The sequence below is a fragment of the Colossoma macropomum genome, unplaced genomic scaffold (assembly GCF_904425465.1).
Source record: "Colossoma macropomum unplaced genomic scaffold, Colossoma_macropomum, whole genome shotgun sequence".
Classification (NCBI taxonomy): Eukaryota; Metazoa; Chordata; class Actinopteri; order Characiformes; family Serrasalmidae; genus Colossoma; species Colossoma macropomum.
The window spans coordinates 20916497-20932170 of NW_023494809.1; the positions used below are offsets into that span (position 1 = coordinate 20916497).

Consider the following 15674-nt stretch of genomic DNA (forward strand, 5'->3'; position numbering starts at 1 on the left):
GTTTTACATATTAGATGCACACTGTAAAAATGTAGTGAAAGAATACAGAGGAGTAGTCAGGAGAAATTAATATGATGCACTTAAAGTGGAACTGATTGTCAGACAACATATTTATAACCATTTAACATAATAACTTTCTGTAAAGGATTTTTTAGAGGCATTAAAATCTTCGGATGTCTGGTTCCTATCACTACCACAGTGGAAGATTCTGACTGGGTAAGTTTCTCTGGAACAGAGCATTTTACATCAAACCACTCTAAAAGACCACTCTTTGTTTACATCTGAACAACTTAATTAGAATTAGAATTTTGAAAAATCAGGGGAATTCCCATTTATAGCAATGATTCAATAACAATGGACATTTCCCTAGGTAACAGAACATCACACTGTCAGAAACCACATAAGCAAGTCTATTTGAGATCATTTAACCATTCAACAGGGCTTGAGGCAAGTACCTCATGATTTAAGTCTGCAGTTTGTATGCTAATAATTAGTGGCTATAAGACTCCATCACTTGTTAGCTACATTAGCCTTGTAGCTCCAGTGCAAAACCAAAGAAGCAAACTTTAGACCCCAAACATGCTGACTGAATACATTTGACCGAACTACCACATTAAAGTAAAAGAAAGCCAAAAAGGAACTTCAGAGAGACATTAATGAGCCCACAAGCTTTACCTTTCTGTATTTGATAATGTACTCCAGTACTGGAGCACCCCCATCATGCCTTGGTTCCCAGATGAGCTCGTAGTAGTCAGCCGTTCCTGTCCGCGGCTGGCTCAAGATGACAGGAGCCTCAGCAGGAGAGACGCTTCCCAGGATTTCTGAGCAGTCCACTAGCACATCTGCACTGGGGGCCACAGGACGGGCTGGAACTTGCTCCCGCAAAACCTTATCGGGGCTCAGAGGGCGAATGAGGGGCAGGCGGCCTGGACGAGAGGGTGCTGAAACCAAGAGTGGCCACTTAAAAGCAGATTCAACAGCAGCTTAAACTGAAAGCTTATTATTTATCTATTAAGACCTATTACTCAGTCACTACTATGAAACTAAAAACCTTGTCAGCGAAATGTAAGGAACCACATATTTAATCTACTTAGTGTTTAAGAGGTTAACACGTAGTTAAAAAAAGTCTTTTTATTATCCTTCTTCAGACTGAAGCATATTTTTGCTTCTGTATAAAACTTATGAAATGAGCATGATATAAAGTTAAATATGAAATACACACCAGAAAAAAACAAGAATGGAAACATAGTGCACTAAACTGTGGTAGGGAAAAGCATTTGCATGACTTTGATATACTATGTAAATTGAATATGACTTTAAATAAATACTTGGGTTGTGTTTTTCCATATTCATATCCAACTCATTTCATGAATTTGATCGTCTGGACAGGGCAATTTGATCCAAGACCAACACTTTTGACCCAAGATGTTTGCTAAATCCCTTGAAGTGCACCAACCCCCCCCCCGTGCTTGGCAATGGTACTTACATGAAGGCACAGTGAAGAGTCTAGCTGCAGCCTGAGCTCCGCCCACCCAGTTCTCAGCCATGCACTGATACACTCCATCATCCTGCGGCCCCACATTCAGCACACGCAGGGTCTGGGCAGATATGCGGTGACGAGGGGAGGGGCTAAGGGGGCGCGCGTTGTGCAGCCACAACACGCTGGGGGTGGGGTTTCCCCGAACCTGACAGCTGAACCTCACTGTGTCCCCCCTCACAGGTTCCTGCTGCTGCAGCTCCACGCGCACCTGAGGAGCCTCTGAAACATAGAAAGAGGGAGGTCTGAGTGTCAGGTGTTTTGGCGATACTGTGTCAAGACCTACAGTAACTAAAGTAGGTGTACATGATTTTAGTGCACTATAAGCTCATTTATAACGCTATATGCCATAGCATTATAATGTAGTACTACACTGTAAAAAAGTTTGGTGAACTTAAAATTTGAATGAAACTCAACTTGAAGGCACAGGTAAACTCAAGTCCCTCAAGTTTAGTTAACTTAAAAAAAGCTGTAGAGTAAGCTTCCCTATGCTATACTAGTACAGGATAAAGTACTGTAATACAGTACAACAACATATTTGAAAACAAAAGAAAAAAAAAGCACACACACCGCTGCCTTTTACATTGTGTGAAAATGTCATGAATACAGAACTATAGCATTTAGTATTATAATACAGAGCTACAGTACCTAGCACTTTAATACAGTTCCATAACATTCAATATTATAATATAGTACTATATACAGTACTTTACAGTACAGTTTAGTATACAGTATATAGCATTTTAATACAGTTCTATAACATATAACATAGTACTACAGTATTTAGTACTGTAACATAGTACTACATGTCATAGTATTGCAGTACTCCAGTATATAGTACTATAATACGGTACTACAGCACATGTACTGTATATAATATATACAGTACAGTATGTATGCCTGAGCATAGTTTGAGCCTGTAAAAGCTTGACTGTGTGTTTTTTGCACATCACTTATGGTGTCATGGTTCAGGTGTACAAGGTAAAGCAATAGGAAAGACTGTTTCTCTTTCTCTTTCTCCCCCTCCCCTGCTTCCTTCCTTGTTTTCTCTCTCTTGCTCTTTCACCCCCTGCTACTCCATCTCTCTCTCTCCCTCTCTCAACAGTTGATGGTTGGCTGCTAGTGAATCAGGCAGCGCTCATTAGAGCAGCAGCAGCCTTGGCTTAATTAATCACAGCTGCCGAGAGACGAGCCCACAAAAACAACCTCATCAGTGTCTCGGCTACTCCATTCTGCACACACGCACAGGCACAGGCACACACACTGCTCTCAGCTTTCACAATGCCATTCGTTGTTCTATAGATGCAACACTTTCCATTTCCCAGCATGAAACTGAACCACTACAGGCTGCTTTTTCAAGAGCCCAGAACTGGACCAGATTACTCCCTTAATGATTCTCTACTGAAAATACGTCGCAGTCCAGGACTAACTTTAATCTGTATGTGGAACGCTCCTCTGCTCAAATACAAAACATGTGCCTCACATCTTTACAACAGGTGACTGCACAAAAGCATAACTCACGCAAACAATACACTACTGTCCAAAAGTTATGAAAAGTTTGAAATTATAATATTAATTCAATAATTGAAATTCAATAATATTAAACAAAGTTCGCTGCAGATGCAGATATAAAATGGTTGTAATGTGCAAGTCTAATGCAAATTCAAAGGTTTCAAAGCACTAGTAGGAAGCTGAAAAACAACCGTAAATGTGTCCAGAATGATAAATAGAGCTGTAGATGATTCTGAAAAGTCAGACTGAGAAGGTCAAATAAGAAAATATTAACAATAAAGCAATAATTGAATGAATATGTAGAACACCTCATATTTCAAAAGTCAGATAACTTGATAAAAGTCATTTAATTACTTCATGATGTAACCAAAGAACATGAAGCACTGAATAAAACATGCCATTTGACATCTAGTTTATATGTAAACCTACAATCTTTACAAATTATAAATGTATATAAAATGAAAAGGATTGTCACTTTAAACTTGAACATTTCGGTAGTTCCATCAGCCTGCAGATAAAGACACTCACTAAAGTGACATATCAGCATCAACAGGTATTGCTATCAGACCAATATCAGCAGAAAATGCATGTTATTTTGAAGAGTTAAGACAAGAATGAATCTGATCCAATCCTGTAACATATCAACCCTGAAATATAGCCTTGCTTAATTTTTTAATATCAGTATCAGTATCAGAAAAGAAAAAGTAGTGTCACACCATCTCTAACACTCACCGATTACTTGCACGTCATAGAGTACAGTGGCTGTGCCAGGAGAACCCATGCCGTTGTGGGCGTGGCAGGCATAGGTGCCCGAGTCGCTCTCACCCACAGCATCGATCAGCAGGTTGCTGAGGAGGAAGCGGGTATTGTTTTGGGGTCGCAGGTCGCGGCCGTCCTTTGCCCAGGTGACCTGTGGGGTGGGGGTGCCGCTGGCCACACACTCCAGCACCATACGGTGACCCTTCCGCACCGTCATAGAGCGGGACGTGGGCGGGTAGATGATTCGTGCTGCTTCTGATGTGGAGCCTGCAGAAGGACAGAGGTTCATATCAGTGAGATCACATACGATCCTGCTTTTGACAGAACATAGTAACTGTAGTTTTTAACAACTTAGTAAACCCTGTGCACACTCAGATCCTTTGTTTGCAGCATGTTAATGTAAAAAGAATGAAAACAACACTACCGTGTCACTCACTGCTGACTGAGGGACATTTTCTGGTGCTTGTGAAAGTTGGTGAAAGTATAGTTTGTGTATATACTGCTGCAGAAATATGCTACAGTTTCTAAGTGAAAAAAGTTAACAAATCCTCTATGCACATTGTCTACAAAATTTAGTGCAAAAAATTTTCATTTATTTCAACATAAAGAAAAAAAATGTGCCATAATTTTTGCAATGGTCACATTTTATGTTTAATATTTTTTTAAATATGTAAAATTCAGCAAACAAACAACTGTCCATTAAAATGAGCACAAGTGAGTTCTCTGTAGAAGATGCATTAACTTATTTGTACTTCGAAAATTGATAAAACATCTCATTTGACCAGGGGTGCCCAAACATTTGCATACGATTGTATATGGAGATGCAGTTGTTTTTTGGGGGGAGGGGTGGTTGAAGATTAAAATGAATTTGTGAGTATGCATCAGTGGTCTGTATTCATACCAATAACACATACCAACCAATAATTATGCCTTTGGAACAAAACTTTGCATCTCCATTTTTGTTTTCTTTAATTATTTCTAAATTTCTAAAAATACCTGAAACTGTTTAGGCTGGTTCATAATTTTATGATTTGTTTTTATAAAATCTCTTTACATTAACCCACACTGAAAGTTAAGAAGGTTTTTTCTTCTCCTGTTGCATTATGAGGTTTTGTTCCAACAGTGCCAATATATTATAAAATAAAATAAAACAATAATGATAGTTTTGTAACTTTAATGTCCACTCACGTCGTATGCGGAGGCGGTCAGTAGAGGTGGAGGTTTTGACCTCCTGGGTGACCGGGTTGTATGCAGCACATTTGTAAGGCCCCTCATCCTCCTGTGTGGCGTTGGCTATCTGCAGGTTCCCTGATGGCATGATCAGGTAATTCCCTACAGTTACAGATAGGGGGGTGAAGGTTAGTGACAGACAGTGACAAACAGATATACAGCCTATTTAAACAGCAGGTCTCTGTGTATTATGGATTGTGCATTCTGAATGATTTTAATATTTGAGTATACATGAATGGATATGTGGGTTAACACGGAAGAAACAACATCACTCTACCGTAAAAAGTTTTCACACTGAGTAACTTGTTCTTCAGTCAGATCTACATGTTTGCGCAGGCAAGTTTGGTGTTGCATAACTTGCACACCACAGCAGCGATGTTCTCCCCAGTTTCCAATGAAATATAATGAACACAAGGAGTGTTTTCAGTATTCGAATGTTGGCACCAGGAACTATTAATCGGCCACCCTGACTATGTCTAAGCTGATTTAATGTTAGCTCCTTAGCATTTGACAGCAACAGAGTACATATAATTTGTTACCAAGCTTACAGTAGTATGCAAAAGTTTGGGCACTCCTGGTCAAATTACATGTTTTGTTGATTTTCTAAGTGTGAACAGGTGAACACTTCCTCTAAAGAGGACACGCTTCAGCATATTTTAATGTACAATTACTGTTTATTTGCTGAATTTAATTTTTTTTCTGGGGGGGGTGGGGGGGGTGGGGAGGGTGGGGGGGGTGGGGGGGGTGCGCCAAAGTTTTGGTACATATTATAGTTTATATTTTATGTTTTGCTTTTTTCCCCCCAAGATGCTTAACTCAGCAAATAAACAGAAATTGTGCCATAAATTAAATAGACAGACGTGTTTCTGCACAAGACAGAACACACGTTTTCACTTAGACCATTATTTGACCAGGGTGTTCAAACATTTGCATACAACTGTAAGTACTTCAGCACTTCATTTCCATTTTTAAGTTCTGTTTTAAGTTTTATTCCGCTACATTTCACAGCGATCCCACTTTTTTCTCCACAATTATGTGTGTCGAAACTCTTTACTCTCAAAAAATGGACTGTTTGACCTGTTACATCCATTTAGAAGCTAGAAAGTGAGCAATAGATGTGCAGCTACAACTTTATTAATACAAGACAAATGATAAAATAATACAACAAAATTGACTCACAGTATTTTTACTTATGCACAATTAAAAGCAAGTACATTAGCATGTTAACAGAAACATGAAGAAAAACTTTGATGAGTAATATTTTACCAAATAGCTTAATATCAGCTTATCATATGAGCTTAATATCAGAACCGTCTCAAGAGCTGCTTTCAGGGATGCATCAGAAACCTGATGACCACCAGGGGGCGCCATGCAGTCTGGACAAGAGCAAACTGCACTGAAGACTCAATTACTCTGAGTGAAACTGCAGCTGCCAGAGAAGCGCATACCAGGCATGGCGAGAGAGCACATTTAGAGACGACAAATAAATGATGGCAAAGATAAACAAAATATTCCCATGTTTCAACATATTGCTGATAAGCTTATCAAGCTACAGAGACAGAACAGATAAAACACAGGTCAGGCAAATTCCAGCAAAATCAGTGGCGGTAAGAGAGAACAGGCATACAGTACTGTGCAGGAGTCTTAGGCCAGCCAAGGAAAGCTGTTTATCTCAGCAGTAAGTATGTTTTGCTAGTAAAAACACCATGCAAAATTAGAATAAATATAAATAAACATTAATACAGCACAAAGTAACAGGACTTTCTTGTTTTCAGTATAGTTACTGATGTGTCCTGAAGAACACAGGTTTGTTTTTCCTTCTTTTCAATGCAGCTTCAGCCATCGCAACTATCTGTTCAGTTCAATTAGCAGCACAGCTGATTAAATCTAATGAAGGATGGATTAGATAAACTAGGTACTGGATGGTAACTGTAAACACTGGACCTAACAGACAACTATTAAGTTAACACACTTGAACAATTTAGTAATGTTTATTTGTATGTATTCAAATGATGATTAAGTAAATAAACACATACTGCACTGATAAATAGTTTTAAATATGATTTTATCAGATGGACTAAGACTTCTGCAGAGTACTGTGTATTTGGAAGGGACCACAAAGAAAAGTGTACATCGTCATATGAACTTGATTTCAAATTCCAGTTCCATTTGCACACATTTATATCGAATAAAACAGAATAATGTCAGAAGGCTACCGCACACCAGACACATCAAAAAACAAATAAATTAAAATAAAACAATTTAAAAAGGACTAAAAAACTATTACTGCACTATAAACCCAGCCCATAAATCTATTGTAGGTGACATGTGGCCTGAAAGTCAAATACTTATCTGTTTCCCTCCCTAATGTAACTAGCCCACCTATCATACTAAGTTTACTTCATACCTTTTAGCTGGCAAACAGCAAGTTTGTGAAGAGTTAGCTGATTCCAAACACAATAAATAAAATAAATTAATTCACAAGCTTGTCCAGTAGCCTTTAGACGGCTGTAGAAGTCTTTCCATGCTTTCTTCTAGGGATTAAACAGATTAGAAACCCTAACCAAAACGTAAAACTCAGGCTCTACACTGACCTCTAGTGGAGTACAACAGTTTAACATCTCATGGTTCTTAAACATGAGAATGTGACATTAGGAAGGAGCAGAATGGCTTATTAAAAATTCTCATTTATTAATTCTAGTAGACTTCCAAGACTATGAGGACGAGGAGCAAATGTACCTTTAGACGTCTCGAGCCATTCCTGCTTTGACGCTGTAGCGGACCTGGGCTTTAGGCTGGCTCTCTGGTAGATGGCACTCGATCACCGCTGTGTTTCCCTCATCCACCTCAATCTCCTGTTGGTCATCGGGCTCAAAGTCTCTCAGTTCTGTGCACACATACAAGCACCATGTAAATGACAGCATCTCACAACACCTGGACATTTAGCACAGTGAAGCTCTTGTGACACCCGAAGTCACATCCACACACACACTTAAAGGATATCAGAGTTGGCACAATTAATCAGTTAAACTTGATTAATCAATTTAAAAAAAAGCATCAGTTAAAATGTACCTTCTCTATGAAATAACAATGACTAATCGGCAATTAGCATGGTGATAATGCATATATTAGATCCATTTAAATGTGTGGTTTGTTATTGTTCCATTAAATTAATTTTTATTGTTTGGCCTTTTAAAGACTCTGTTTGGCTTTTTAAAGACTCTGATTAAGCTCAACTAATCTCAAAGTTATTAACTTTCAAATTATTGTCAATCAGTAGATTACTCAATTAGTAATACACCTCACACTACGCTCAACAAATGAATGTAATGAACATTTACTTAAAACATGCTTTTTAAATACGGCACTAGTTTGGAGTTAGGTAGGACATTGTTTGGAGCTTTTAGTGGGATATCAAATGGTCAGAAACCCAATAGCACTAAAACACAGAGACAGAAAGTCTGCCTGCTTCGACCTTTGGTGTGCCCAGCAGCTAGAATGAGGTCAAAGGCTAAAGGTGACCTTCCTCTTCGGTTTCTGAGAAGGAAAACCAGTTTGGACTGCAACACAATAGCCCAACTAACCCTAAGTGTGTGTGTGTGAATGTTTTCCTTAGAGAACGAGATCGTTTCTGCACTGCTCTCACTTCATCTAAATTTTCCAAACTGTTGATTTCTCCCTTAATGAACGCAGGCCCGTTCCACTGTTCTCAGAGCTTCTATGGAAGGTTGATTTTCATAGGGTTTTGTTACATTCCTTGGCAATTCAGAAGTCTCTCAGTCATGCATAGCTGCATTACACGCTACAGGCTGAGTGGGGGAAGGTTTTGTGAGGTAAAAACCGAACCGTACTGAACTGCACATGCACAGTTCTGCTGGATAACTATGGATACACTGCTATAGTATTACAGAACATGGGGCCTTGAAGTCGATTATATAGTGATAACAGATAAACTAACAGGGTTTAAGCAGATTTTTGGCATAATGACTAGTAAAGGTACAAAAGTGTACCTACAGCAATAAATAGCAGAGTACTGTAAAAACATCTGCAATAGTAAATATTAAAATACTATTCCAGTAGATCCTCTTTCTAAGGAAAACTAATAAAGGGCATGTTTCATAAATAACATTACTGTTAACGTGAAAACCAGAACACTGTGGTTTGACTGTATCAGTTCCACACTATGGTACAAAGAATTTCCAATGCACATATAACTACAACATATATCCAAAATGTTACGTTTTCAGAGAGAAGGAAAAAACATTCCTAAATTTAAATGGAGGTCAATGTAGTGAGTTTTAATAATGTAATAAAAAGTAATTTTGGATAGTTTCTACTGGGCCAGTAGTAATTATCCAAAATTACATTTTTATTACACTTTATTACTTTTCATTCATCATAAAACTTTCACACAATGTAAAGGTCAGTTGGTGTTTTCACATTATGTCAAAACGTGAAAAACAACAAAAATGGAGATACCACGTTTTGTTCTGACAGCAACATATAAATATGTATATGTAATAAGAATTTCCTAAGTCTAACGCTAAACCTAACCACGGCAACTTAAAAATGTTTTTCCTCTTTCAGTTTAAAAAAAAAAGATTTTGTAAAAGGCACTTTTAGAACAATTTTGTAACCTGACATTATAGGTCGGGCTGGGCGATATGACAAAAAAACAATATCATGACATTTCAAGACATGTTCATGACACAATATTTATTTTTTGATACATTTTTTTTAGGTTTGATATGTTATAACAGAAAAAAGCTCTAGCAGTGGCCACATTTACAATGTACAATGATTTTTATACAGTGTTTTACATACTGTGATCCAATTATCCACATTTTCCCAGCCCTAATCGAAGGTTTTTCCTGTTTTGTCTGTACAAAGTCAGACACACACACACAAACGCATCATTCCAGAGGAGATGAGCATCCCAGGATAAGTTAAGACTCCAGGTTGGGGGTTGGAGAGAGCCAGTGTGATGCTCCGTTTGCTAAATCAATCAGGAGTCTTTTATAATTCCCCTCTGCTTGCCCCCCTCTAAATTCCACCCAGCGTACCTTTAACCCCCACTCCTCCCCCCCACATGCACACATTCCTCCGCTCAGTGCCCCCACAGGACTCACTCTCTGTCTCAGGTGTACAAGAGAAGTTCAGAGGGAGAAAAAGAAGGAGAGTGAACATGTTTATTGGACATCCAACATTAACGCTTTAGTGCCCTTGGCCAAAAAACAGAGCAGCTGTTTTGGCCTCATCTCTCTTATCCTCTCCATTAATAATGTGGTTTCTCAAAACTGCTGTTGTATTTATTGTTGTATAGGTAATGATCAAGATCTAAGAAACTAAGCAAACACATGAACACATGAACATTCTCTCTGCCTTTTATCCGACAGCTCTGACAACTCAATAAGCGTTTTCATTCCGATCTGTATTGCATTCCGAATGTGTGCATGCACTCGCAGTGCATTCAACAATAAAAGCAGAGCAGAGCTTCTTTTAAACAGTGATAGGAAACATGGTAGTGCACAGAGAGCTTCAATTTCACATGCTGATCCATTTTACTATGACCAAAGTGGACTTGTGTGCTCACCAACTGTTCTGTAAGAAGACTTTATTGAGTTAATGGGGGAAAAAGAATGGGTCACTAACAGGACGTTAGGTAAGAGAGGGTTAAATTAGAAGTGTAAAGTGGTGTATTTGAGTGTTAGCTGGAGTTTTGGATCAGCTCCTGGGTAATGTAACCATATAGGCTACATCTGCACAGGGGAGACAAAGACAAAGTGTCTGGAGTACTTCTTTATCCGAGAGCCAAAACATGTCTATGATTGTGTGCATGTGTGTGTAGAAGGTAAGGATGAATGTGTGCTTTGTATGTGGTGTGTGTGAGGTGCACCCTAAGCACAGTGAGTGCGTGTGTGTAGAGAGAGAGAGAGAGAGAGAGAGAGAGAGAGAAAGAGAGAGAGAGGGAGGGAGAATCTCTAAGTAATATGTAAGTATCTGTACATATATATATATATATATATATATATATATATATATACACACACACACACACACACACATACATATATATATATATATATATATACATATATATATACATATATATATATATATATACACATATATTATTACATATATAGACTTACACAAGCATATGGAACATACGTATGTCATGATATATATAAAAATGTATAAAAACTACAGTGTGTGTGTGTGTGTGTGTGTCCTGGAGGTCCTGAGAGCAAGGGATGCTGGGAGTCACTCAGGATTAATGGTATTTATAAAATGGATTAGCTTCGCTTCCAACTCCACTTGGCAACGCTTTCATACATGCTGTAGGCTTTCTTAGCATTCATCATTTTTATGTCTGGAGCTGTGGAGCCTGTGTGTGTGCGTGTGTGTGTGTGTGTGTGTTCTGGTTCCTGGGGAGACTGGAATATGACATTAGAACTCACACTGAGAAAGTAACTATTGTGTGTGTTGCATCAGTTTAGAGGCGGAGTCAGCGTCTGTGCCTATGTATGTGTGTGGTTACCAGTTAATCAAGAGAGAACCTGAGCCAATGCGTGAGAGCATATGAGAGCGAGTCAACCTCAGTGGGTGATCATAATCAGAGTTTGGAATGAATTAGTGGTGCATTAAATACGCAATATGTATGTGTATGAGGGGAGGGGGTGGGTGTGAGTGTGTATTTCAGACTAGGAAGAGAAATATAATGATCTGTTAAGAGTTATCGTCATAAATTGCATCACAACTTGCTTTTCTGAGTGTATGATGGGTATCTTCAGTACTTCTAGAACATCAAACAACTGCATGGATCATAAAAAGACTGATTTAACCCAATTACAGAGAGCCTGTAAAGAACAACAAACAGTACTGAGTGACTGTATAAACTGCTTATTATACAATAGTAGGATTCAACAGCATAATCTGATTGGTTAAGATATGTCCCACTCAGGCTGTGATTTGTCATAGCAGTACACTACACAACAAATTCTGAACCTGTGGTGTTTTTAAGCTATCTTTTCGATTGGAATCTATGACAACAGAGCAACTAAACAAACTAGAATCAGCCAAAAATAAATACAATTCAGCAAACAAGATGAGCTGTGAAATACTTTACAGACTGAAAAAAACAACTTTCAGGTTAATCTGGTACGGCAAAAGCTGAGCTGAACCTGATATTGTGATTGAGTTTTAGGGATTTATTTGAGTTTTTTGAGTTTGAATTGCCAATACTAACGCACTTTAGATACAATATTTCAGGCTTCTTTGCTGTACTTTTTCTTTCTTTTGCAAAACTAAGTATAAAACCTTTCTATAAAAGTAATAGATCACTGCAGATTGCAGGTTATTGTGAATAACATCATAGCCATGATGATCTACTGTCAGCTACTGTCATGTTATTCATGCTAACATCTCACTTTCACGTTTCATCGCTTAAAAACCTTAAGTAGCTGATTGGATATCAGCCCATTATGGCATGATCTTATTTTACTAATTCATTTTTGTCAATTGCTATGTAATATTGCAATAAACGCAAACAAACATTAAAGAAATAAAAAGTAACAAAAAGTAGTTGAAATGTTGTCAGTTAGTTTGAAGAACAGAGGTTTGGATGTGGTTAGATGAAAACACTGGCATATACAAAGTCTGTTATTCGTATGAGCCAAAAAAACTCTCTGCAAAAATAAACTGCTTTTTAAATATAAATGTACAGTATATATTCATAGTTTTTTCACTGCCTTTTTTGCTGTTGCATTTTGTTCACTCCAACTTCTTTGTAAACCTTAGAAAAAGAAATTACTGTGATACATGTTGTATATCGTGAAAATGTCTTGAAGTATCTCGATGTTGTACTTTTGGCATATTGCCCATCCCTACGCTATAATATGCAGTAAAAAGAGAACACAAAAAAGAAGACAGACTTAAACTGAAAAAGAAAAGACAACACTAAGAAAGTCATGGAGAACCCTACAGAGAAAGAAGTGCTTTCAAGTATCATGATGTTTTATGTTTGCCATATCGCCCACCCCTCATGTGACCGACAGGGAGGGAGAAGGGAGTGTGTTGGCTCACAGTGAGGGGAGGCTTGCTTGTCTGCAGAAGAATTTGAGTGGAGAGGTTTGAAATAAAGCATAGGCGGCCTCGCAGCCTCCCCGACGGGAGTGAGTTCAGACAGAATTCTTACAGAGGCAGATACCAGAGAGAGCCAAGAGCTTTCACAGAGCAAAAACAAAAAAGCCACAGACGAGAAGCATGGAGACAGAAGACAGCGCCTCGCACACACAAACATACACACACACTTGTTTTTAGATACTGTAAGAAAAACACCAATATTAGAATGACTACAAATAATAGTGATAATGTTTTTGTTTATCTCCTTCATCCTGGCTTCACAATTCAGTGCTGCATTAAATTAAATCGGGGTGCTGTTGATGGAATTTAAAGCTGCACTATGTAAAATCATGCTGTAATTTAGAGTGCATGTCGGGTCAGATTTGGCCGGAGTTTTTCAGACCACATCTTACGTCTACATATTTCCGACACACGCACAGGCTCAAAAACAAGGTCCAGCTTGATGTTGAGGTCTCAAATGCAAAATGAACATTAAACTGATGAAGATATGATGATAATAGTAGATAATTCACTCACATCTTCCTTCAAAAAGGTTTGTTTTCGCTCTGAATGCTCTTCAACGCGCTCGCAACCATCAGATTCATTATCTTGGGTAAGGGGTCTGAAGCACAACCCATGTTGCAAAATGTTCTTCAGCACATTGCATGCAATTACAGATTTCCACCAGAGAGGCCGCCAAATCGCTAAATCTTACATAGTTATCATTACTTTTTAATTCATTAATGCTTGTTTGAATTTATTCTAATGTTACATAGTGTTGTTACAAGTAAAAACACAGTTACCAAGATAAGAGGTTTTAAACATTTTTTAGGTGCCAAAGACTTCTGCACAGTACTGTACCTCAGGACCTAATGAGAAATGTTTTTGCTCTAGCAGTTTTAAAAAATGAAACAGAGTTTTGATAAAGGACACAATACAAAGTCAGGAGCATTTTTTGGTTCTGTAGGTTAGAACTGTTCTTCTTTCGTTTTCTTACAAAGTCAGGACCTTTTTAGCCATGAAAAAGTACAAAAAAAACACAACCACACACACACACAGACACACCCTCCCTGAGGAGCTGTTCCCCTCCCTGGCTGAAGGAGGAGGGGTTCTTTATTAAATTAGAATGAGGGGCTGCTATAGGGGCCCCAGCTAAAGCCCACATCTGCAGCCCAACAGCCTGATACATAGTGGATAGACCTTATCAATTACATCTGATACCCACACACCCTACCTCCTCATTTTTAATGCCCCAGGAAACGGGAGAGGGAAGGAGAGAGAGGGGGGTCATAGAGGTCTGGGGAGAGAGGGAGGGAGAGGGATAAAGGAGAGCAAAACAGAAAAAGGGGAAAAAATAAAAACAGAGAGAAAGAGAGAGAGAGAGGCTGAATAACAAAGAAAGTTTGCTTAGAGTGGAGCGAAACTTAAAGCTTCATAAAATGCCTTAGGGAGAGAGATGGAGTGAGCGAGTGGACAAGTGAGAGTGGAGAGAGGAAGATGAAAGTGTTTACATCTAATTTGTGGACACTGAGATTGAGATAAAGCCTCTGACATCGTGTCTCATCTTCAGAGTGGAGCCTGTCTGAACTAACACAACATGCACTGATTACCTTGATTCAAATGTGTAGATCATTTCCACAAGAATTAAATATTTTAAACACAATATTACAATACAGTTATTACTGTGACGTATATAGAGTATAGTGAAAAAAGGTGTTCAAGTATTATGATGTTCTATTTTTGCCCAATCACCAAACTGGGCTTTCGGTTTACTTGCTTTGTGCAATAATTGTGTTCATGTAATATATTTATTGATGTGTATCTGAATATGTAGATTTTTTGCTGTTTCTCCTCAGAACTGAAACACACTCTGAGTAGCTCTGGAGGAATGCAGTGGAGAACAGGGAGGAGGCCCTGCACTAATGGGTTCTCACACACACACACACACACACACACACACACACACACACACACACACTCATATATTATGGAAGGTCACATTACACACCCCTCTCCATGTTGGCCCCAGCACAGAGTGACCGACAAAACACACACACACACACACACTTCACTACAACCTGGTACTTTACCGTCAAACACAACTAAAACTCCCACTGCACAACACTGCAGCACAAGCAACACAGTTACAGCTCAGCTAGTACTGCACTGCACTTCTATATTAATTTAATACTGGCACTGTATTACTAACACTGCATTACTGAAACTGCATTACTGACACTGCATTATTAGCACTGCATTGCTGACAGTGTATTACTGACACTGTACTACTGACACTGCATTACTAACATTGTAGTACTGACATTGTATTATTAACACTGCAACAATGTCCAGGGCTTGTTTGTTTGTCCTTAATTCTGAAGTCTTAATTACTAATTTGTTAACTTAAATGGGTATTCAAATAAGGCATGTGTAATCTGAAATAAATTCAAGCAAAATTTGTTTATTATCTTAAGATTCTTCAGAAGTTTTTGACTGATATCATGACTGATGC

The 15674-nt window shown here is 38.4% G+C and overlaps 1 protein-coding gene across 1 annotated transcript in view; it reads right to left on the reverse strand.

Annotated features, from left to right (window-relative positions):
• boc (BOC cell adhesion associated, oncogene regulated) overlaps window positions 1–15674 on the reverse strand; it is a 44304-nt gene that overhangs the window by 7506 nt on the left and 21124 nt on the right. The window contains 6 exon segments of the mRNA XM_036558531.1: window positions 676–941; window positions 1487–1759; window positions 3782–4075; window positions 4997–5140; window positions 7778–7805; window positions 7807–7925. Of these exon segments, the coding sequence (XP_036414424.1) occupies window positions 676–941; window positions 1487–1759; window positions 3782–4075; window positions 4997–5140; window positions 7778–7805; window positions 7807–7925 (1124 nt within the window).